The sequence below is a fragment of the Canis aureus genome, chromosome 26, assembly GCF_053574225.1.
Source record: "Canis aureus isolate CA01 chromosome 26, VMU_Caureus_v.1.0, whole genome shotgun sequence".
Classification (NCBI taxonomy): Eukaryota; Metazoa; Chordata; class Mammalia; order Carnivora; family Canidae; genus Canis; species Canis aureus.
Genome location: NC_135636.1, coordinates 41,879,200 through 41,903,895, shown reverse-complemented (window position 1 = coordinate 41,903,895; position 24,696 = coordinate 41,879,200). Strand labels below are relative to the sequence as shown.

Below are 24,696 nucleotides of genomic sequence, written 5' to 3'. Positions count from 1 at the left end.
CTGCTTTATACTTCCAGCTCCTTATGGAATAGGAATGTGACTTTTGCTACTTGTTTATATATCAGGACTATCTTATAACAACAAAAACTCCAAAATTTATGTTCCCGGTAGAAAGATGGGATTGGACTGACTGTTAGCAGAGGCACATTTCCCATGAAAACTAGTCCCCAAGTTACTGAAGGCTGAAAGCTCCAGCCAGCTTGACGGGAGAGATCCGGGACTGAGAACTCAGCCCTGCTTTCTGCCCCCAGCCATACTCCAGGAGCAAGTGCCGATGGTGCAAAAACACAGACCAAGGCCATACACACACTGGACTTCTCAGAGGGGAAACCAGGCCTCACTCTGCTTGTGTACTTTTTTAGCACTAGATCTGGTACTATCCACGAGACAGTGGCCTAGGCTGTTTCTTGCTAAGTTGATTCTGGAAATTCCTGGGCTGCACTTTGAGACAACAGCTCTCAATGGAGCCATAGTAGAGCCCTTGGCCCTGCCTATTTCCCCCACCCTGCCCCATGCCTGGCTTGGCGGGAATCCCAGAAAAAAGATACCCCTCACTCCCCACCCTATCCTTCATCTATCAAGAGGACAACTTTTCATTGTGGCCACTGAAAACATTCAGAAATTAGTTGAAGATGATTCTGGATAATAAAAGATGCACTGTGCGGTGTTGAAATTAACTGACCAGAGTTATCCTCTGCAAAGCTTAAATTAAATCAATTATTTCCATCAGCAATGCTCTGACTAGAGATCTTCAAAATTCCACAATATAGTTTTGATTCATTTCACAGCCACAAGTTACTTTGGCAGAAATCACCAGCAAAACAAAAAGAGAGACTGAATAGAGAAATACCACACCCAGGAATCAATGTGGAGAAAACTATCCCCAGTCTGAAAAGCAGTCACACGGGTGTGACAGTATGAAAGATTTACCTGTCTGTCATGTTGAGTTTAGAGATTACATCAGCCTGTAAAATAAAACACACAAACACACAGACACAAAAAAAACCCCCTGGAGAACAGCCAAGAAGATTAAAATGTCCATTAGTGCTTTATTAGAAACTAATAAGGACATTAATCTTCAGTCCCCAAACCACTTGAAAAATAAAGAAAACTCCAAAGTTTTAGTTTAAGCATGCATTCAACCATTATACAACAAAAGTACGGAAAAGAATACTACATTTTTCAAGCCAAATTAAGTACAGTTTTCTTCTCTTAAGTTTATTCCCATTTGATGCTAGAAGCTAGAAGCAATGAAGAAGGCTGCATGACAGACAGATTTATTTCTGGTGCTACTGAGGCAGCAGTATAGGGGACAATCAGATGCAGTGGGCTTTGGCCAATAGCTACCCACAGAAGCAAACATATCTGACACACACACAAGAAGCCTGCCAGTCACCCAGTTGCCTGAGCCTTAAGCTTTTAGTTTACAGAACCGGGGCAGGCAAACTTGCTGCAAGTGACCATAAAGGAAAAGAACTCTGACGTGCATAGGCATGCAGAATGCAAAACTACAGATTTTACCTTTCTGGGTAGATTTGGTTTAAATTAATTCAAATTAATTTGTATTTGAAGTACAGAGTGTCCAACTGATGACACTGGGAATTGGTTTAGCAATGGTGGAAAATCCAGAGTATATAATTCTATGGGTGGACAACTTAGAATTGAGTGAACATATTCAGAATCAAGTGTGATTTTAAAAACACAAATTTTTGTTAAGAAACAGTATTTAATCCTGATTCAGTCTACTTGATAACACAACTGAAGACCTATAATCTGAAGACCTTGATGGTATATATTCTACTTTAGTTTTAGTATTCTGTCTTAAGAAATTAATGGTTTGCAAATAAGATAAAAAAAACTTTTGGGGATTATGGAGAAGATTCACTCAATTCCAGACACCAATGCTCTTCGAGGACACTTAGAAACAATTTCAGCATGCCTTTATTGTGCCTCGTAGGAGTTTGGCTTTCCTTCCAGGACAGCATTTAACCTTGAACGTGAAACCCGGCCCCACAAGATGTTCCTACCCCACCTCCCTGTACTAGCTCAAAGAATATAAGTTTTTCAGAATTTTTCAAAGATGTTTTTCTTACCTGACCCAGAAAATAAATTCCTCCACCTACTACAAAAGCGGAAATTGCTGTACCGAAGACAGCAAACAGGGTGATGGAACCAATATTTTGAAAGAAGTTACCCTGTTGGAAAGAGTAGAAATAAGAGGACTGCTTAGGGAAGCTGGTCCAGTCAATGAAGGCATACACCCCTCCCCTGGCCCTCTGTACACGTCTGATTCTCTGCAAAAGACCACCCACCTGGTTTGGCAAGCTGGTAACCTGGGAGTCTTCCCTCGCCCCCCATCTAATGCAGAGCCAGGTGCTGTGTGGTGTCACCTTCTCCACGTCACTCACATCACTACAACCCTTGTGCAAGCTGATAATGCCTCTCCCCTGGACCGCTGCAATAGCATTAACAATCTCAACCAGTGCTGGCCCCTTGCCCTTTACTCTTCAAGGCCTTCCAGAATGATCTTTGGAAAAGCCAAACCTGATTGTGCTATTGCTACCTTCACTCTCTGCCACTTGGAATGCAGCTAAAATCCAACCAAAGCCTAGATGGTTCTACCCCTATGAAGCCCTCTAATTTCCCCTTTGTTCTCTGGGTTCTAGTCACACTGGTAGCTTTTGGTTCTTGGAACATGTCATGCTCCCTGGGCTTGGGCCACTCTTTCTTCCTCCTTGCTCAGTGAACTTAAATCATCCTAAGGTCTTAGGGCAGTCTGGCTCTTCCTGAGGGAAGCCTGCTCTGATCCCTCACCCAGGTCAGATTCTATTCTATGCTCTCAGTGAACAATCACCCTCTCCTGGTAACACACGACATGGCTGAAATCTTGCATTCATTTATAGAACTATTTGACTAATGTCTGTCTTTCCCACTAAACTATATAGGCTCAGTGGAGGTGGGGGGGTGGGGGGAATGACCACATCTGCTTTTACACAACATAGTTACTGGTATAATACCTGTCAGATGGAAGATGCCCAATGAATAGGAAGGAAGGAATTAACCTTTCATATTTCATGTCTGATCAAAGTCCAAAGCTTATACAATTATAATTTTTTAATTAATTTTAAGAAGGTGCATACTTCTTAAAAAAGATTTTAGGTAATCTCTATACCCAACATGGTCTTAACCCTGAGATCAAGAGTCACATGCTCCACTGACTAGAGCCAGCCAGGTGCCCCAGAAAAGATGCGTTATTATAAAGCATGTCAAGATAATAGATTACGTGATTAGAAAATCCTGTTTGCTGTCCAGGACTTTCAAATAATCTTATTTTACTCTAGGGGCTCCTGGGTGGCTCAGTCGATTAAGTGTCTCCCTTTAGCTCAGGTCATGATCCCAGGGTCCTGGGATCAAATCTCATACAGGGCTTCCTGCTCAGTGGGGAATCTGCTTCTCCTTCCCCCCAGTCCCTCTCCTCACTCATTTTCTCTCTCAAATAAATAAATAAATAAAATCTTTAAAAAAATAATAATTCTATTATACTCTCAGTATCTTCTTCAAATATGACAGATAAAATATATTTCCATCTATACCTCATAACATTTAAGAAAAAAATATTTGAGTCCTACTACCATGGTAATTTCCATAAAAAAATTTCTAAAAGCTACTTATTAGAATCCTGTGGGCTCCACTTAGGAACAATACCAAGGATCCCTAAAACTTGACTGTGGGCACAGACAAGGAATCTCATCTTTTTGCTTAACTAACACACCAGAGACAACAGGAACTGCTATTTTATTTTACTTATTTTTTAAGTTTACTTTTAGTAATCTCTATACCCAACATGGGGCTCAAACTCATGACTCAAACCGAGATTAAGAGTCACATGCTTTACCAACTGGGCCAGACACCCCCAGGAACTGCTATTTTATCTATTTTTTTAAAGATTTATTTACTTTGGAGAGAGACCATGTGTGCATGAGCCAGCAGGGGGTGGGGGTGGGGGTGGCCAGAGGGAGTGGGAGAGAGAATCTCAAGCAGACTGCACTGAACACAGAGCCAGATATGGAGCTTGAACCACTGCTCCAAGATCATGACTGAAGCCAAAACCAAGAGTTGGACGCTCTTCTGATTGAGCTGGTCAGGTATGCCAGGGAAGTGCTATTTTGTTTTTTTGTTTTTTTTTTAAGATTTTATTTAATTATTTATTCATGAGAGATACGGAGAGAGAGAGAGAGAGAGAGGGGGGCAAAGACACAGGCAGAGGGAGAAGCAGGCTCCATGCAGGGAGCCCGGTGTGGGCCTAGATCCCAGGTCTCCAGGATCACGCCCTGGGCTGAAAGCGGCGCTAAACCGCTGAGCCACCACTGAGCCACTGGGGCTGCCCGGAAGTGGTATTTTGAAGCTCACTTCAAAAGTATGCCCCAGTTTAATACTGGTGGCCCCACCAAGCCCATCTCCTTCAGGAAGCTGCTTTGCTTCATTCATTGCAATCTGATTTGGCCACCCATGATCTGACATTCAATTACTTTGTTTGGTATATCAATCTACCATACACAAAGAACCTTAAAATAACTAGGGCAAACACAATGATTTGTTTTTTTCTAAACTAAAGGCTTTCCTCTGAGTTTTTCTTTGCAAGGAGCTGATTTATTTTGTTGTTAAAATAGATTAAATTAAGTCTTGATCTGTTTATAGGAATCTAATGCTGATATAATTTATGTAGTTGCTTAATATTAATCTGGATATGGAAATTTTACCCAAATTCAAGTTACTATTCAAGAACTTCCCTTTCCTACATAATGTAAATTTATGTTTCTCTTTCAGATAACTAATGGCCTATTCTTTATGTGATATTAATAATTTTAAAGAACCAATAGCCACCTGTCTAATGCATATTAATTGATGGTAATCTTACTGAAATTTTTATTCCAAGTCCAAATTTACATCAACAAATACAACAAGGGCAGCCCTGGTAGCGCAGCGGTTTAGTGCCGCCTGCAGCCCAGGGTGTGATCCTGGAGACCCAGGATCGAGTCCCACATCAGGCTCCTTACATGGAGCCTGCTTCTCCCTCTGCCTGTGTCTCTGCCTCTCTCTCTGTGTGTGTTTCTCATGAATAAATAAATAAATCTTAAAAAAAAAAAACAAAACAAAACAAATACAACAATATCAAGGACATCCAGAGTCAATTTCCTATCTTCTTTGGGGAGGGCAGGAAGTGAACAGAAATCTCTTGAATTCACATTGCTAAGTCACATTAATCCCTTTCTCATAATTGTCACATTTTCTGCTGGAAAGCCATCTTTCTTTTTCTAAGAAACTACTATTTTCCCTAAATTTTAGAACAAATTTATCTCCCTTCCAAAAAATTAGAAAATAAAAATTTTATATGCTCTAATACAGTAATCAAAGGGTCAGCTTTTAAGTAAAATCCAAATCAATCACCTCAACATTGTTTTGAAATATTTTCATAATCTGCTTATAGTTAAGATTTGTTTATAAAATGAAAAAATGAAAGACGTTGACTTTTTAATTCCTTCTTACTCATTTCTTTTTAAATTATCCAAGGTCAGTAATAGTTTATAAGTCTTGGGAATTTTTTTTTTTTTTTACATTAAGCTTCCTTTTTACTTTTTCTTTGAATAGCTACACAATAACAGTTTAAACTGAATCCTGACTGAACATTTTAGAATTTGGACTGTACATTTTATGCTTTAGAATCCAGGTGGAAAATTAAAGATTTAATTAATATGTTTTAACTAAAACTCTCATGACAAATTTAACTCTTGAGTTTAATAAGCTATTAAAAACAACACTGATTATATTAATAATAGATAATGTTAATAACAAGCACCCTCACCAATCATTTATTGTGATGGGTGACGCTTTGCAAACATTCCTTCATCTAGTGCAAACCTTCAAACAACCTGAGAAGTAGAATTTTAGGGGTTTTTTCATTTTGTTTTTAATTTTGACTTTACTCAGAAGACACCTGTAGGGGGCAGCGCGTGATTAGACCTACATCTCTCTGAAAGTCCAGGCTCTGTTTTCTTCAAGGCTAGGCCAAACCTTCCAGCCTTCACAATTTTTAATCACATTCACAAAATAACTGATGTATTACTAACATTTCAAGTTGAATACCCTTTTATTTTTAAAACTAAATATATTTAAGGAAAACTCATAGGCCAAAAAACAACATCCCAAACACCCCCTTTCCTTCCCCCCTACACATATATACAATACAAATCAGCTTAAAAGTTAGAAGCTCTGGCCCAGGCAGAAAGGGTCCCATTGGAAGCCAGAGGACAGAGACTAGAAATGCTGGGGCAAAGCAGGGAAGCGGGCAGAGGCCAGAGAGGCTGCTGCCCAGGCCAAGGAGCCAAGGATGGGCAGGGGAACTGTGGGACTAGGTAATGGGCCAGAAGGAGACTGGGAGTGAGGGGCTATCAGCAGGGAGCTGAGGCCCAGGGCAGGACACTGAGAGAGGATACAATGAAGGAGGCAGAGGGGCCCCACACTGCAAGCTGAAAGAATCAAAAGGCCTGAGGCACATGTCTCTGTTGTCCCAGGACAGTCTCTGTCCAACAAGAGGAGTCAATGTATCGTCTGTACACCACATAAAACCACTTTGGTGATCACTTCCTAGGCAAAGTAATCCTTTATGGAAAATGCTAATTAATAAGCCACACTGCCTGAAGCCATGAGAGCAACTCACTGACCATATATATATTGTCTGCTCTTCTCCCTATGTCAGGCAGTGCAGTCCAGCTTCTACCATGTACCCCAGGGTGTTCATGCTGAGCCACTGCAGCTAGGTCAAAACCAGCCTTTTAAAGAGCTTGCCTTACTAACATGGCAGCTACCTAGACTGGTCCTAAAGGACCAATGCATGCCTGAGTCTTACCTTGTGTAATGAATATCCTGACTCAAATATAATAGGAGGAAGCAAGAGGAGGAAAAACATATTTGGACGAAACATTTCTTCTTCCTGTAAATATAAAATGGGTATTTTCAGAAGCATAGAATTTGTATAGTTACAAAATAAATCCATCAGTAAAGAGCCAAAATAATTGTTCTCTTAGGCCCAGTGGAAGCATGCAATGTTTAAAAGAGTACCTGATGATAAAACCAGGCAGAAGAAACCAAAAACACAACAAAACCTGCATTAAGAAATGCAGGACAGGGGGATCCCTGGGTGGCTCAATGTTTTAGCACCAGCCTTCAGCCCAGGGTGTGATCCTGGGGTCCCGGGATAGAGTTCCATGTCGGGCTCCCTGCATGGGGCCTGCTTCTCCCCCTGCCTGTGTCTTTGCCCCTCTCTCTCTCTCTCTCTCTCCCTCATGAATAAATAAACAAAATCTTAAAAAAAGGAAAGAAAGAAAGAAAGAAAGAAAGAAAGAAAGGAAGAAAGGAAGAAAGGAAGAAAGGAAGAAAGGAAGAAAGGAAGAAAGGAAGAAAGGAAGAAAGGAAGAAAGGAAGAAAGGAAGAAAGGAAGAAAGGAAGAAAGGAAGAAAGGAAGAAAGGAAGAAAGGAAGAAAGGAAGAAAGGAAGAAAGGAAGAAAGGAAGAAAGGAAGAAAGGAAGAAAGGAAGAAAGGAAGAAAGGAGAAAGAAAGAAAGAAAGAAAGAAAGAAAGAAAGAAAGAAAGAAAGAAAGAAATACAGGACAAGTGATTTTAAGAGGTGACCAGCAAGAGAACCCACAGGATGAACTGCTTCTAAACACACAGTATATGCTTTCCATTCTTTTAAAAAATTTTTACAGAAAGAGGGGGAAGGAGCAGAGGGAGAGGGAGAAAGAGAATCTGAAGCAGGCTCCACGCCCAGCACTGAACCCAATGTGGGGCATGATCTCATGACCCTGAGATCATGACCTAAGGCAAAATCAAGAGGCAGATGCTTAACCTATTGAGCCATCCAGGCTCCCCTGCTTTTCATTCTTTACTAAGGAAAGAAAGTTAATTTTAATACAGAAAACATTTCAATTAAAATAGAACACTTTAAAAAATAAGTCCACAAATCGAAATCCTCTGGAAAAAAGGTAACGGTTAAGGCCCTAAAACAATCCACTTGAAGAAAGAGTAAACTCTGTGTTTAAAACAACCCAGCCTTTTCTCTGCCTGTCACAGACAACCGTGACAGAGATTTTCCTAAATCTGGGACTATGACAGAACAGTTTCCACCTGATGCCCTTGTTACTGGGGACACAGCTATAAAGCAAGGCCCTTGCCATACTTCAGATTCAAATATTAAGTACCATTAGGAAAGGTATTTCTAGAATATGGCCATCTTTGGAGGAATGAAATGATAATTCCATTTTCTATATTAGTATCTCTAATTGTTGGTGTATTGGGGGAAAAATTCGTATTGGTCCTCAAATCCAAAATGACCACACGTAATATAAAGTCTACTTACTATACTTAATTGTAAAATTAGGCCCCCTTTCACATGAGAGTTTTCATGCCACAGTCAGATTTCTTGTCCAAATCCCTGTTTAAAAGAATGGCTAAGTGTATTCTTACAAATGTACAGCTGTTACCATAAAGACGAAAATAACATTCAAAGGCTCAAAATAGAAAGCAAATGACTTCTGAAAATGCCTTATTAAGTCTTAAAATAACTGCCTGTGCAACAAGCTCATGACTCAGACTGGGACCATGTGAAAAGAAATGGGCCGATTTCTGTGTTTTGTGGGGCAACCTATTCTCAGGATATATGTGCGGTGGGACCGCCATATAGATTCTTTTGGAGTTTCAGAAACTGACCTTCTACCTTGGCCCCGGGGAAAAAAAGAGAACCCACCTGCAGTGGGTTGCACGGGTTTTACAGGCTTAATTCATGTCCACTTGGAACCCCAGAATGTGACCTTCTTTGAAAATAGGGTCTTTGCAGATGTAATTAAGGGAAGAGTCCAAAGGAGATCAGACTGGATTAGAGTGGGCCCAAAACCCAATGACAGTGTCCTTACAAGAGATAGGAAAGGACACACAGACACAGAGGAGGAGGACATGTGAAGACAGGGATGAGAAACAGGTTATGCTGCCACAGCCAAGGAACACTTGGGACCATCAGAAGCGGCAAAAGCCAATCACTGAGCCTGGATTTGCTCCCCAGAGGGAACACAGCTCTGCCAACACCTTGATTTCAGATTTCTGGTCCCCAGAACTATGGAAGAATAATCTCTGTGGTCTTAAGCCCCCCAGTTTTGCTACACCAGCCACAGGAAATACACATCCTACCTTACAATGAACAGTGTTACAGAAAGATCCCAGGTTCTTTTGGCAACATCTTCCCCAAAATGATATGAGGTAATTTTAGATGGTACCTGAGCAGTGTATGTCAAATACCACAGACCTGTCAGACTGAAAAAACCTCTTTTGATTCTTTTCCAGTCCCAATGAACTCAGACACCACAGGTTGGAGTTAGGGCGTGTAAAGCCTCTCTCCAATATGCTGATCGCCCTTTTATTTAACAGAGCAGGCTTGACCTCAGAGGCTTCAGCAGGCATCTGTATTACTTTGTTTTTATCATATTTATTTATAAAAACAATACTGGTTTCCCACAGTATTATAACCTGGTACTATAGTGTCTCCTTTAAAATAAATGTATATAGTATACCAGTGTTCACAGGAGCATTATCCACAATAGCCAAAAGGTAAGAACAACCCAGCAGCCCATCAACAGATGAATGGATAAACAAAGTGTGGTGTATACCTACAAAAGAGTATTATTCAGCCACAAAAAGGAAGGAAATTCTGACACATGCTACAGTATGAATGAACCCTAAAAACATCACTTTAAGTAAAATAAACCAAACACAAAAGGACAAATGTTGTATGATTCCACGTACATAAGGTACCTAAAGTATGTAAATTCATAAAGATAGAAAGTAGAATAGAGGGTTCCTAAAAAAACAGAAAATACTAAACAAAAAAAGAAAAAAAGAAAGAGCAGAATAGACTGTGGGCGGGGGGGACTAGGGAGTTTTTTACCAGGTAGAGTTTCTGTCTGGGATGATAAAACACTTCTGGAAATAGATAATGTGATGATTATACAACATTGTGAATGTATTCAGCTACTGAAACATATACCTAAAAATAGCTAAAATGATATATTTTATGTTAAATATACTTCACCACAACAAAAGCCTTTACAACAATCTGCTACAATATATATAAATATATATGTAAAAACCAAGTTGCTTTCAAGAAATAAATATTTAAGTATATGACAATACAGGTGGAAGGCAGGCCCAGACAGACAGTCTGGCAATAGAACTGCGCGGAGAGAACACCAAACTCCTTGTTTTTTCTTATCTCCCCCTGCTTCCTGCAGCATTCGGTTTCCAAACAGGTGTCCTGCTTCCTGCTTCGGCTTTCCACAAACACCTGTTCCTCCAGGAAGCCTGGCCCAAATGTCCTGGCCTAGAAACCTTCCCCTTCTCTGAGGTCAAGCCCAAATTGGATGGCTCTTTGGGCACTTCGTTACATTCACCACCCAACTGTGGTTTACTTGCCTGGGCTATTAAATATACTATTATTTAACATCCATTGAAAAATAAATTCAACAAAATTGACGCATATAAAACTGAAAATGGAGGACAATCTCCCCTCCTTCCCCCTGTCCCCACTACTCAGAACAGGGGTCACCAACTCAAGTGGTTCCCCAGGCCACACAACATTCCCCAGGGAGCAACTGCTGGATCTCTGCAGGGCGGCATGTGGGCCTGATGTTAAGAGTTTCTGCTTCTTCAAGGGAAGCTAGAAATTCAGGTTTTTATGTGAAATTTCCAGCATTTTATATAGATTGGCAATATTTTAAAATAAAACAATTTCTAATTGTTTAAAATCAATTCCAATTTTGAGCAACTGATTTTAATTCAAACAAAATGTGTTAGGAGGTTCCCTCTACACACCAGGCTGTATGTAGGAGTAGAGAAAGGATTACGGTCCCCTGCCCTAAAACTAGCCACTGTGAGAGTGATTAACATTAACCAGTTGTAGTAGGGCAGAGATTGGGCAGGCCCCACTGAAGTACAGTGGGGCCTGCTCAGTCTCTTCCCCAGCTGGAGGGAGATCTATAATAGCAAGAGCTCAATGTGTATTTTGAGAATCCATTTAATACATGCAATATTTCCTGAATATTATTTATAACAGTTTCAAATTATGTTTTAAGTCAGTCTATGTGGCTTGTTTTGCAAATTTTATGCTCTATAGTTTCATAGGTAAATTAATCCTAGCATCTAGGAGCTGAATCAAAATAGGAGGGGTTTGAAAAAAAAAAAAATAGGAGGGGTTTGGATGTGATAAATTTTTGCTACAAAATATTCTTTAATGTTTTGAAATTAACCTTATTTCCCTCCACACAATTTTTTTATATGTTTTTAATTTTGATTTTTTTTTTTAAGACTTGACACAGAGAGACAGAGCACAAACAGGGGGAGCAGCAGGCAGAGGGAAAGGGAGAAGCAGGTTCCCTGCTACAGACTTTTTAAAGCTCTGTACTCAACATGGATGCACTAGTTTAGGTTGAAATTTGAGTTTCAATTAGTTCTTGTACCATAAGATGATACTCACATGCTGACTTCTGTGTGAACACGCTGGTACGAATGCCCACACAACATGGTATAGTGGAGAGAATACAGAATACACAGGGCCAGAGGGTCTGGCCATAAGGCTCAACTCAGCCACTTTCTGGCTCTTTGATGTTGGACATGTCTCAACCTCTCTGTGGTCACTTTCTTCATTCATGAAAACACAGTGATGATAATATGTGGTCAATTTACCTCACATGGTTGACATGAGGACAACACGAGCTACAGTATAGAAAGCATTCTGTAAGCTCTACAGGGCTGGACAAATCTGTTTTATTGTTAGCTGGCAACAATAACCACTGATTGATATTTAATGCTAATTAAAGATTTCCTCCCCAGACAGCAGCAGGTGAGTCTAAGATTATGCAAATGAAATTAAGTAACAAAACATGACACCAGGTGCTCCCACATTAACTTGAAGCAGTGTGAGACTCAAGCTTTTTCTTTTTTTTAGATTTTATTTATTTATTCATGATAGACATACAAAGAGAGAGAGGCAGAGACACAGGCGGAGGGAAGAAGCAGGCTCCATGCCGGGAGCCTGATGTGGGATTCGATCCCGGGGCTCCAGGATCACACCCTGGGCCAAAGGCAGGCGCTAAACCACCGAGCCACCCAGGGATCCCCAAACTTTTTTTAAAAAGTCAGATGTTGGGATGCCTGGGTGGCTCAGCAGTTGAGCATCTGCCTTCGGCTCAGGGCATGATCCTGGAGTCCCGAGATGGAGTCCCACATCGGGCTCCCTGCATGGAGCCTGCTTCTCCCTCTGCCCATGTCTCTGCCTCTCTCTCTCTGTGTCTCTCATGAATAAATAAAATCTTAAAAAAAAAAGTCAGATGTAAAGATATCAACCCTAATCCAACGGAATGTTAAAAAATTAGTGGGACAATATAAAGTTTACTGATAGTCATGTAATGATAAGCCATCATAACTAACCATCAGTGTTACTAAAATTAAAGATAATCAATAAAAATTGTAAGTATGTTCAAAAATCAACAAGCAAAAAAAAAAAATCAACAGGCAAACCTACCTTCCAATTTGCCAACTTTTTGAACTCTATAATTTTTATTACTGCTCCCATGAGAATACCTAGAAGAGAAAACATAAAGTTTGACATAACTTATGATATGAGAAAGATTACTCAGGTTTATTTTCCTAGAAAAACTGATTATTACGTCTTTAAATAGCTTTTATGGATTTCCGCAAGTTTTCGATCTGAAAACCTAAGAATGGAGATCAATGTGAAGTTCCGAGTCACATCTTAGACAAACATACTATAATGAAGTCAACAATGGCAGTGGGGGGGGCATGCAGCTTGGTAACAAAAAGCTTGACTGAACAAGCCCTAAGGACAGTCTGCTGGGCACAGGAGATTTAACTGGTCAGTTTTGGTACACCCACTCATTTTCAATGTGAAATGACAGAAAGCTCACATGCCAAGTTTCCTCTATACTGCTTATTCTTATCATTTCTGAACAAGAGTCTGAGATCACTTTCTTAGATTCAGATGGCAGTTCTAGGCAGAGTATTTAGTTAGAGATAAAACCCCAATGCTAAAAATAACCTAAAGTAAAAATTCTGTGAAATTCCTGGAACAAAACAGACCATCTAAGTTCAGGCATGTTTCCTTAAGGCTGACAGGCTCATTATTCTCTCATAAAGAACCTACCAAAAATAATTCTCAAAGAAGCATCACGGGTACAATTTATGATGGCTCTGTTACTCACTAGATAAATGATTTTTAACCCTGTTGACTCATCAGAATCATCATGGGAACTTTTTATAAAATAAAGACACCTGAGCAGCACTCTGGACCTACTAAATCACAATCTCTGGTAGGGGCTGATTCAAAGCAAGCCTAAAGGCCACTGTCCTAGACCCTAAAAGTCAAAGACATCTCCCCCGCCTCCTGCCCAGAGGAAGGAGCTTTTCCCCACGAACAACAGAAAGATGAAACACACTTTGTTACTATGTCTGATGGGGGTGGGAGGAAGAGACAATACTAGAACAGAGAAGTTTATCAGGAAAAGGAAGTGCACATCACTCACTTCTGTGGGGGAGGGGGTTGCAGGTGGAGAGGAGATAAGTTTAACTTTATAAACCTCTATACTATCTGAATTGTTCCATATTGTTAAAACTATAATAACATTACTCTGAAAAAGAGACCAAGACAAAATAGATCTGGGGTGTAAAGAGAGTCAATGAATCTATTTTTGAAATAGAAGTTGTCTATTCACTTGCCAGGTGGCATGAAAGCACTGATTCCAAACTCTCCAGATAGAGCTTCCCAATTGCTTTTTTCTTACCTTTTCAAATTGTGTATATATTTAAGGACTTTTTAATACAATTGTTTATTAACCAAATAGCTCATGAATACATTGTAAAATGTTGTAAATAAAAGTCCCTTTTGATGAGATCCCACCCCCCATTGCCACCTTAGTGCTTTCTCTTCCTGCCCCAAGGTAAGCAACCATCTTGAGGAGTTTGGGAAACATTCTATCAGATCATTCTCTAGCCTCTGACATGTTTATATTTAACATACAGTACTGTGTTTATGTACATATGGCACACCTGTGTGTATTTATATAAAATTTACAGTATGTAATGTGTCATTCTACTATTTGCTATTTTGCTCAGTGTTAAATCCTGGGAGATGCACTCAGGGATTATTACATATAGATCGGCCTCATTCCTTTGAACAGCTCTGTAGCATAGCATAAAAATGCCATACATTTAACAGATATTTCTCCAAAGAAGACATACAAATGGCCAACAAGCACATGAAAAGACGCTTAACATTGTTAGGGTAATGCTAATCAAAACCACAATGAGATAGCTCTTCACACTCCTAGAATAAAAAGACAGGAAAGCAAGCACTGGCAAGGGTTCAGGGAAGCAGGAGCTTTCATTCAGATATTGCTGGTAGGAATGTAAAATGGCGTGGTTGCTGTGACAAAAACAGTTTGGCAATTCCTGAAAAAGTGAGAGTTACCATATGACCTGCAACTCCACCCAAGAGCCCAGAAAACATATGCTTTTATAGGAACTTGTACACGGATGTTCATTAGCACCATTATTCACAGTAGTCCAAAGGTGGAAGCAACGCAAATGTTCATCAACTGATGAACAGAGAAACAAAATGTATATTCACACAATGGAATATTATCTGGCAATTTAAAAAAATGGGGCACTGATCTATGCTACAACGTAGATGAGTCTTGAAAACATGCTAAGTAGGGATGCCTGGGTGGCTCAGCGGTTGAGCGCCTCCCTTTGGCCCAGAGCATGATCCTGGGGTCCCAGGATTGAGTCCCACGTCAGACTTCCTGCATGGAGCCTGCTTCTCTCTCTGCCTGTGTCTCTGCCTTCTCTGTGAGTCTCTCATGAATAAATAAAATGTTAAAAAAAAAAAAAGAAAGAAAGAAAACATGCTACGTAATAGGGGCCAGGCACAAAAGACACATATTTTGTGATCCATTTGTACAAAACATGCAGAATAGGCAAATCTATAGAGACAGAAATGGTTGCTTTGGACTGGGGAGGATGGTTTGGGGCTCATAGCTAAAGGGAAAGGGGTTTCTTTTGGGGATGATGAAAATTTTCTAAAATCAATTGTTGTGATAGCTGTACAATCTGTGAATATACTAAAACCCACTGAACAGTACACTTAAAATGAGTAACTTGTATCATATGTGAATTATATCTCAATAAATCTGTTATTTAAAAAAAGGCCACAGATTATATGATTCCATGTATACAAAATGTGTGGAATAGGCAAGTCTACAGAGGCAGGAAGGAGGTTGGTGGTTGCCAAGGGAAGGGGAAAGGAGAGAATGGGGAATGACTGCTAATAGGTAGAGGGTTTCCTTTTGCAGTGATGAAAATGTTCTGTAATTAGATAGTGGTGATGGTTGCACAGTCCTGTGAATATACTAAAAGGCACTGAATTGTATGCCTTAAAACTGTGAAGTTTACAGTATGTGAATTATACTTTAATTTTTTTTAAAGTCACAATTTTTTTTTTAACCATTCAGCAAATAATAGCTGTCTCCAACTGTTTGCTGTTAACAGTGGTCCTGCAACGAACACAATGGTTCAGGCTGCTTTGTGTAAGTGTTTCCAGAGGGCAGATCCAGAGACAGTGAAAGGCTTGAACATTTTTATCTCTTGAAAATGTTGCCAAATTGTCCTCCGAAGTGGTTGCACCAATTTACACTGCTGCTCCAGAGCATTCATTCCCACATTCTCAGCAACCCTGGACAGTCATCAGACTAAACATTTCTGCCCCACGGGATGGTCAAGAAGTTGTTACATTGTTTCACTTTGCATTGGCAGTTAATCTGCATTCAGTAATCATTCCTGATTACTAGAGAAGCTGAACCTCTTCACGGTTTCAGATTTCATTTTCAAAGCTAGTGTTTTTCTGCTCTACTAAAACTTCAACTTTCTCCTTCCCTTGTAAATGTATAATACCATGGTTAGTGCTTTGTAATTACATATGAAACAGCTGCATTCGAAAATCATTATTCTTTTTAAAAGATTTATTTATTTATTCATGAGAGACATAGAGTCAGAGACATAGGCAGAGGGAGAAGCAGGCTCCCCTCGGGGAGCCTGGTGCGGGACTGGATCCTAGGACTCTGGGATCACGCCCTGAGCCAAAGGCAGATGCTCATCCACTGAGCCACCCAGGCGTCCCATGAAAATCATTATTCATAATTATCTATTATATCTATCGATTATAATCATTATCATTCTATTGCCTAAGCTTGCTTCTATATTATTATTTATGAGGCACTAGAAAGCTTTGTAAAATACAATGTGATATTATCACTACTACTGTTACTACTATTTCCTGAGCAATCCTTTCTAGATGTCCTAGGACTAAAATATCATGCAGCCTGAGATTAGCAACTTTCTCTTTTGAGACTAAGGTTCCAAGTTAGGTCAAATCAATCTACTCTCCAGGAGGAATTCCTACCACACAACTAGCTACCAGATGGAAATAATGCCCTAGTTACAATTTTGTATATTCTTACCAGTAAAAAGAATGTAAGCATATATAATCTCAAGTTATAAATTTTTATCTCTTACTAAAAAGCACTGCTACTATATTAATATATTTGAAAGTGTACACACAAAACAGATTGTAAAAGAATGAAATTAAATAGAAACTCAAGGGACGTCTGGGTGGCTCAGTGGTTGAGCATCTGCCTTTGGCTCAGGTTGTGATCTGGGGTTGTGGGATCAAGTCCTGCATCAGGCTACCAATGGGGAGCCTGCTTCTCCCTCTGCCTATGTCTCTGCCTCTCTCTCTCTCTGTGTCTCTCATGAATAAATAAAATCTTTTTAAAAAATAAAATAAATAAAATAAAATAAAACAGAAACTCAAGTTCTTACATTTTCTTCTGCCCCCAATAGATTCTGATGCACACATCTCATTATGGACATCACTGTATTAACTAAAAACATTGGGAGCAATTCATAATTATTTGTTGACCCCCTTCTCCTACGATTTGTCACTTTAAATTATTTCTAATCCTCAAGAGAATGTTTCAGGTAGGCTCAGAGTGTTGAAGTAACCTGTGTGATGGCTCAGGGCCAGCAAGGGACACTGGACATCCTAACACTTCATGATGCTAAGACAGAGGCAGACTATACTGCCCCAGCCTGTCTGCATAGCTGTTATAGCCTATGAACCCTCACCTCTCTCCCAGGGTGCTCTGCCCTACCACCATCACTGTGCAATGTTCCTAACAATGTTACAGGAAAAATGCTTAAGATATCTTAAGGATGATAATCAGGTTGCAAAACAGAATGTAGAACATGATCTTAATTCCCTTAAAGAGTAGATATATATGTACATATATATATTTATTTGCCCTATGTTAAAAAGAGACACACACACACACTTTACATCCAGACACTGTGCTGATGTATAAGATACACATTATTTTAGTTCATTCTCACAACTACCCTGCAAGGCGATAAACCATAATAATATAGATAATATTAAGAGCAGCAGCTAATAGTCATTGATTACTTAGCAAGTCGGCATTATACTAAGTGAATTCTATGCATTACCCTGCTCAGTATCTGCAATTCCAGGAAGTGAAGACACTGTCACCTGCATTTTATAGATAAGGAAACTAAGGCTAAGGCCCAGCACCACTTATCTAGTAAATAGCAGGTCCAGAATTAAGAATGAATTATTACATCTTTATTTAATTATGTAACAGATGTACGTAATACAAAATTTAAAAGCTACAAAAGAATATTCTGTGAAAACTTGAGACCCTGGGCTTTTTCTCAGGATTTTGCTATCTGAGTAAATACATGATTCCCCATGGGTTGGGGCATCCAGAGCACAAACCCCTGAAAGAGGGATTGCTGGGTCAAGGGTACAGGCATTTTTAATTCTCTTTCCACTGGGCCCATCTGTGGGAGCCGCTGAGAATGCTGGCTGCTAAGTGCTCGCAGCTGTCCCCTACTCTGGAAAAATGCCCTCAGCTGCCAAGAGGCACCTTCTCAGGAGGTTACACCCACCCCACACCAATTCATAGACAATGACTGACAGGGTGGTGGGAGTCCAACTCCCTCTCTTTAAAGAGGGACAACCATGGTGTGGGTTCTAGTCCCTGGGCCTTCCTGGTGAGGCTAAGGCCAGACTGAAGCTGAGATCCGGCCTGGTGTTTGGCTCTTTCTCCTCCTGAAGTCTGGTTTACTTCCTTTCTTGCAGATTTGTTCGAGCACCCCTCCATAAATTACATGTCCCCAGCCCTGTCTCAGACTCTGCTTTCAGGCAGCCAACTTAAGACAACTGGTTTCAGGAGCGGAGTGGCTCTAGGAGGCAAATTTGAAAGGTGCTGTACTCTGGAGTTGGATAGCTCAGCAGCCAGCTGGCCATGAGGACCCCAGCACGGTGGTCAATCCCGATGGTTACTCCCAGGGGCAGCAGTACCACTGCTAGGGCTCCCTTGTGATGGACTGGGTCAGACACTGGGTGGGAAGCAGTGGCTCAGGCAGTGCCTGTGGTGTTGGAGAGGTGTGGGGAACATAAGAGCAGTGGAGTTGTGTGGTGGCTGCGGAAGGCCACTGATCTTTTGAAGAGAGAAAATGATAGGCTTAGACAATCACAACTTAAAAGCAAAGGGTGAGCGTCAGAGGGCTTCCCTGGCAACATGTAAGCAGACCCTCATCTCCTGCAGCTGGAGGGTTTCTAGAGCTAAAGATCAGGCCTGGGACTTAAGTGCAAGAGTGGCAGATCTCCCAAGAAAGCTGCACTCGAGAAGGAACATCCATGCCTTCTCCTGCCAGGCCTGCTAAGGAAGAAGTGGGACTTTGTGACCTGGGTAAGTTACCCAGGGGAGATGCACACAAGCACCTTCAGCCCACAGATTCTTGGAGACCGTCTGGTGGCAGAAGTGCTCCAACCTCCCTGCTGGAATACAGAGTTCTGCAGGCTATTTCACGATTACAGACGAGCCCCAGATAAGTCGAGCGCCTTATGTTAACTCCTGCTTTGTCATAACCTAGTCCCAAAGGACCCAGACCATATGTACCCCAGGACAACATGCTGATCCACTAGACTGTGGACATCACGTTAACCTGATACAATAAGCAAGAAGTGGCAAGTAGATGTCTTGGTAAGACACACAGGCTTCAGAGGATAGAAAGTTTCAGGGGCCTGCCCATCTGGCAAGCTGTTAGGGGTCAAGTGGTCTGGAGCATGACAGGACATTGTCTCCAAGTAAAGGACAAGATTTACACCTTCCACCTCCCACCACTAAGAAAGCAGTGCAATGCCTGGTAGGCCTCCTCCAGGTTTGGAGAAAACTACTTCAATCATTTACTGGTTTGTGGGAGGCTGACAGTCTTTTTTTTGGGGGGGGGGGCAGAAGAGAGGCCCTGCAGCAGGTCCAGCTGCAGTTTAAGCAGCTCTGCTGCTTTTGCATACCATCTATGGTATGGTACTAGAATGATCTATGGTAGAATGGTATGGTATGTGACATCTCAGGCAAGTCGCAATAGGAGGGCTGCTCAGCATAGTTCCCTAGGGTTCTGAAGCAAGGTCCTGCCATTTGCAGCAATTTGAAAACCACCTGAGGAGAAAACGCAAAATGCTCTTGGCATGCTATGGGGCCCTGGTACAGACAGAGTATCTAGACATGGGACATCAGATGCTCATGTGCTCAGAACTGTCCTTTAGAAGTAGGTTGCCATAACTACTCAGTTTGGGGGCTGGGTGGGCTGAGCAGCAATGTGTTGAAAGATGAAAGTGTAACATTACACACTGAGGCTTGTGCAGGTCTACAGGGCGCGAGCACAGGTGCGTGAACAGGCACCACAGGCCTCTGTGTCCTCCACAGCTGTTACGTCAACATCTCTCTCTCAGTGCTTACTTCTTGATGGGAGTTCTTCAAGACCAGCTGACAGAGGAAAAAGCACTCAAGCTTGGTTCATGGAAGATTCAGCCAGCCTCTCACCTCAGTCACTTCAGTGTTTATGCAATGGGTTCATGATCACAGACACTACAATGGGAGCTGTGCAGGGGCTCAACAGCACGAACTCCTCCTCACTATGGCTGCTCCAGCTACTACCATTGCTGGATGGATGGCTGGACAGCCACATAGACCAGCACCTATCCCCTGATGTGGTTCCATCCCTTGTGAAGACCAGCTAGCTACATGATGGCAGCTCGATTACCTCAGACCTCTTCCACCCTGGAAGGGGTGGTAGTTCATACTGACTGAGACTGGATGCATGCTGGCTGGATGTCCTTTGGCTAGTGCCATTGTCCAATGGTCCACAAATGTCCAAGCCACCGAAGTGGGATACTGCATAACAATGGGTAAACCAAGAGATTCACTTTATGGGAAAAAAAGATGCAGCAGTAGGCATGTGACCATGGATTCCATAATAGTCATATACCATGTAACACTCCATCCAGAAGCTGCCAGCCAGCCAGAGCTGTAACCAGGTCTTTTTTTTTTTTTAATTTTTATTTATTTATTCATGAGAGACACAGACACAGACACAGACACACACACACACACACACAGAGGCAGAGACACTGGCAAAGGGAGAAGCAGGCTCCATGCAGAGAGCCCGATGTGGGACCCGATCCTGAGACTCCAGGATCACGCCCTGAACTGAAGGCAGGCACTAAACTGCTGAGCCACCCAGGGATCCCCTGTAACAGGGTCTCTTAAAGAAGCTGAGGCACCAGCTTGGAGATGACATCCTGTGAAGAACGGAGCTCTCCCCCAGATTGCAATTTACTCCTCAAACCAAGGGCCATTTTAGGGCGGTATATCCCCAAGGATAAGCATGGGTATAGCACACAGTGGGTAAAGTAGGAGTGGCCCCACTCAACATCACTCTCAGGGACTCACTTGGGAATGGACAGTCCTATTTGGGGAATTTCTGCTTCCTTAGCCTGAAACTTTAGGCTCAGGGGGTTGAAAGGTCCTGGCTCCCAGAAGGTAACATTTCCACCAGGGTTCACATTGTAAGAGTTACAATGGCAGCTGCCTGGTCCCTTTGGGCTCCTTGAGCCAATAGACCAGCATGCCTAGAAACAGGCAACCATATTGGCAGGGATAATTGACCCTGATCATCATGAGGAGACAGGTCTGCTACTATATGAGGCAAAAGAAATATAGTTACTTATATTATACTCTTTTAGCCAAATGATTTTTTGAAAATGTTTTTAGCACATTTTGTCAGCTGTAATTATAGAACCAAGTTATATTATCATAAGGTAATTTTGAAAATCCAATCCTTGATTTTGCCACCTATTCTATTCAAAGATACTCTAAAAGAAGTCCTACCAGTTTGGATTAGAATCCATACTTCAGGGCTGTTTGTTTTCTGGGGAAAGCCTGTTTTATATGTTTTGTTTTTAAAGTAGCTCACATTTTCAGAGGAACATTATTCCTTTTTCCACCAAAAAGGAGAACATTTAGGTGGTGAAGGAGGAAATTCAAGAAATCAGCCAAATATAGCAACTTTCAGAATACAATTACTTAACAATCTTTCTTATTCTAAATTTGAGCTTATCTCCCTACTCTGGCGTAACTGGAAGATTGAAGTATAAAATACAACATACGGATGATAAAATGTTCCACTAAGAGAAGGAGACCATAAAACTAGGAAAGTCCAAACAAGACTCCAGGAAAAAAAAGGGAGTTATTCCAGACCAAGCACACATTTAGTTCACAGCAGTAAAAGAACAACAGGAGTTCCAAGAGGACCTCATCACTTCTGACCCATACATCCAGGAACTAATAAAAATCTGTGCTAGCACTCTTCCTTGGAATGCAACAGCCCTGAAAATCCTGAGCTTAATGTGACCATTTTGTCAATTTGACAACCAATTTTGGCCTCTGCCTCTAAGACCACTACTCTAACACCAGCAAATGAATGCCTGTTTCTTCTCTAATGAAAATCATGGCACTGCAGATTCAGTGAGAGTTCCCTGTGAGCCGCTGTAAGCTGCGTCAGCACTGGTTAAACTTTAATAGTCTAAAAAGGAACAGAAATTGTTACAGCTAGGATTCTCCCTTTGTCTTAAAAAAACTTTTTTTTTTTTTTTAAGAACTTAAGTACAATTAGAATATCATTACTACATCTGCTTTTTCCTGAATTACTTTTAGTCAATAACTCAGGGACTGAGTGATTTTTCATTCCTTTCTACTCAATTAAAGGAGCACTCGATAAAGAAATCTAAAATCTTATAGTTAAAACAAGAATGAGTTAATAAAACTAAAGGCACACAGTTAAAAAGGTGATGACAAAGGAGCACTTCGGTGTTTCCTAGTCAATGATTCCATCAAATCTGGGTTTCCTAATTATCAGCGTATTGGCATTTGGATGGGGCAAATTTTCAGTCCGTATCTGACCCCTTCCGACTTTTCCTCTAAAAATATGTTGGGGGGGGGTGGGAATCTCCTGTTTTGCTACTGGAAAGATTGTAAGCACTAGCAGATAGTAAGCAGTACAATTATTTCATTTTTATTCATTATAAATTCAGCCCAAAATAGCCAATCAGCACCAATAAAAGTAAATATGTGAACTTAATATGTTCACATATCTTAATATGGAAAGGGTGGTAAAAAGGAAAGAACACAAAAATGATAAAAACTCAAACCAAGTAAGGTCATCTAATCTCCACATATATGCCTACAAATGGTTTGGAAGAGAACGAAGCCTAATAATAAAAATAGCTGAAGTTATCAATGAAAAGGATTTTTCTTTTTCTGTATAGTTCTTTGTGCAAAAAAAAAAAAAAGGGGGGGGGGGTTTAAAGGCCTAAGCTACAGAATTCCCTAAGTATAGAAAGTATCCAAAAGCTTTGAAGAAGGGTCAAGGAAATATCTTTAGAATTTCATGCTGATACTTTTTTATAAAGAATGAGAAAAGTTGGGATGCCTGGATGGCTCAGTCGGTTAAGTGTCTGCCTTTGGCTCAGGTCATGAGTCTAGGGTCCTGATCATGTTGGCGGAAAAAAAAAAAAAAAATCCATGCTTAGCAGGGGGTCTGCTTCTGTCTCTGCCCCACACCATGCTCATGTTCTCTTCTCTCTGAAATAAATAAAATCTTTAAAAAAAAAGAGAGAAAAGTCTGGAGATTCATCTGAAAATACAATAAAATAGAAGGGGAAAATGTGCTTTTAAAGGCAGACAGTCCTTTTTTATATCAACTTTTTTTTTTTTTTTTAAGATTTTATTTATTTATTCATGAGAGACACAGAGAGAGAGGCAGAGACTTAGGCAGAGGGAGAAGCAGGTTCCTGTGGGGAACCTGATTTGGGACTTGATCCCAGGACCTTAGGACCCCAGGATCACAACCTGAGCCAAAGATAGACAGACGCTCAACCACTTACCCATCCAGGTGCCCCAGGAACTCTGAATGTTTAACATCAAAGGCTAATCATGTCTCTACATGACTGCAAACTGAAAAGCAACTCTGGGTTAGAAGAGGTAGGCTGGGAGAGTTTATCCCTGAAAGAAAGAAAACCTTTTTCTCTGGCAGCTTCATCCAGATTCTTTTTGGCACAAAACTTGGAAATTATTGAAATGGGGGATATCTCAATATTTTGTTACACTTTGCTCTAATAAGAGAAAAAAAGTTTTCCTTCAATTCACATGGTTTTATGAAATACAGAACTATTTTGATAGCTTTGTCAGCATTTCTAAGTTCTAACCAAACGTCCTCTAACATAATAAAAAATATTTTCTGGACCCCAGCACTCTCCCTGGAACCGTTCTCAGCATTCCAATCACCTGAGTTAGCTACCGGAAGTTTTGAAAGCAAGACTTACTTCCCATCAACCTTCCCATGACCTAGCTGTACATGCTACGTTATTTCTGCTCTATCAGTGAAGAAAGAAACCCTGTGGATAGAGACCCTTGGCCAATCCCCAACACCATTCCGTCCTGTCCAGGCTAGGGAGGCTATGAGGTCAGAGTTCATCCTACAACTTCTGGTGGAAAGAGGGAGAAGAGGAGGCTACTTTTCCCACTGTGATTGCTATGGTAAGGAGAGCAGGCCTGAAGCTAGGGTTCAGGAGAGAGCCTGCCTGAGAGTGAAGCCAAAACAAAGGGAAGGAAGCACTGTTGAAAAATAAAGAAAAACAGTCCAAGAGACTTGATCCAGCTAAGTCTGAAGCTAGTGCTACCTGTAGGTTTTCGGTTCCAGGGGCCACTGTGTATGCAACTCCACCCCCACCAATTTTTTTTCTTTGAATCAATTTCAATTAATATTGTCCCTTAAATAGGAAGAGTCCTGTATCAGTTAAGATGCTTTTAGCTGCAAGTAAAAGGACACCCACATAAAAATGGCTTAAGCCACAGATGTTTGTTATTTCATATAACAGGCAGCTCTAGAACTATCAATTCAACAAAAACAACACTGCAGTCAAGAATCCAGGTTTCCCATCTGTCCCCTTGGCAATCCTTAGGATTCTGGATTTTGTCTTTGAGCCACAGTGATTACAAGACATCTACCAGTGCTCCAGGCATTATATCCTCACATGACAGCATCAGAGGTATGGGAAATTTTCTTAGCGGAGAGGATAAAGTACACTCTACCTCAGCAC

General features: G+C 41.0%; 1 protein-coding gene across 5 annotated transcripts in view; it reads right to left on the bottom strand.

The window, feature by feature from the left end:
- SLC9A8 (solute carrier family 9 member A8) overlaps window positions 1–24,696 on the bottom strand; it is a 70,634-nt gene that overhangs the window by 34,897 nt on the left and 11,041 nt on the right. For 3 of the 5 annotated variants that reach the window (XR_013365433.1, XM_077873533.1, XM_077873532.1), the window contains 4 exons: window positions 12,625–12,683; window positions 6,908–6,991; window positions 2,094–2,195; window positions 931–965 (listed from right to left, as the gene is read on the bottom strand). Coding sequence is in view for 4 of the 5 variants with exons in the window: in XM_077873533.1 (XP_077729659.1) it covers window positions 931–965; window positions 2,094–2,195; window positions 6,908–6,991; window positions 12,625–12,683 (280 nt within the window). In the remaining variant the exon portion in view is untranslated. Of the gene's footprint in view, window positions 1–930; window positions 966–2,093; window positions 2,196–6,907; window positions 6,992–11,577; window positions 11,689–12,624; window positions 12,684–12,769; window positions 12,792–24,696 lie in introns of those variants that run through there. The other 2 variants (XM_077873535.1, XM_077873534.1) reach the window with 2 other exon arrangements.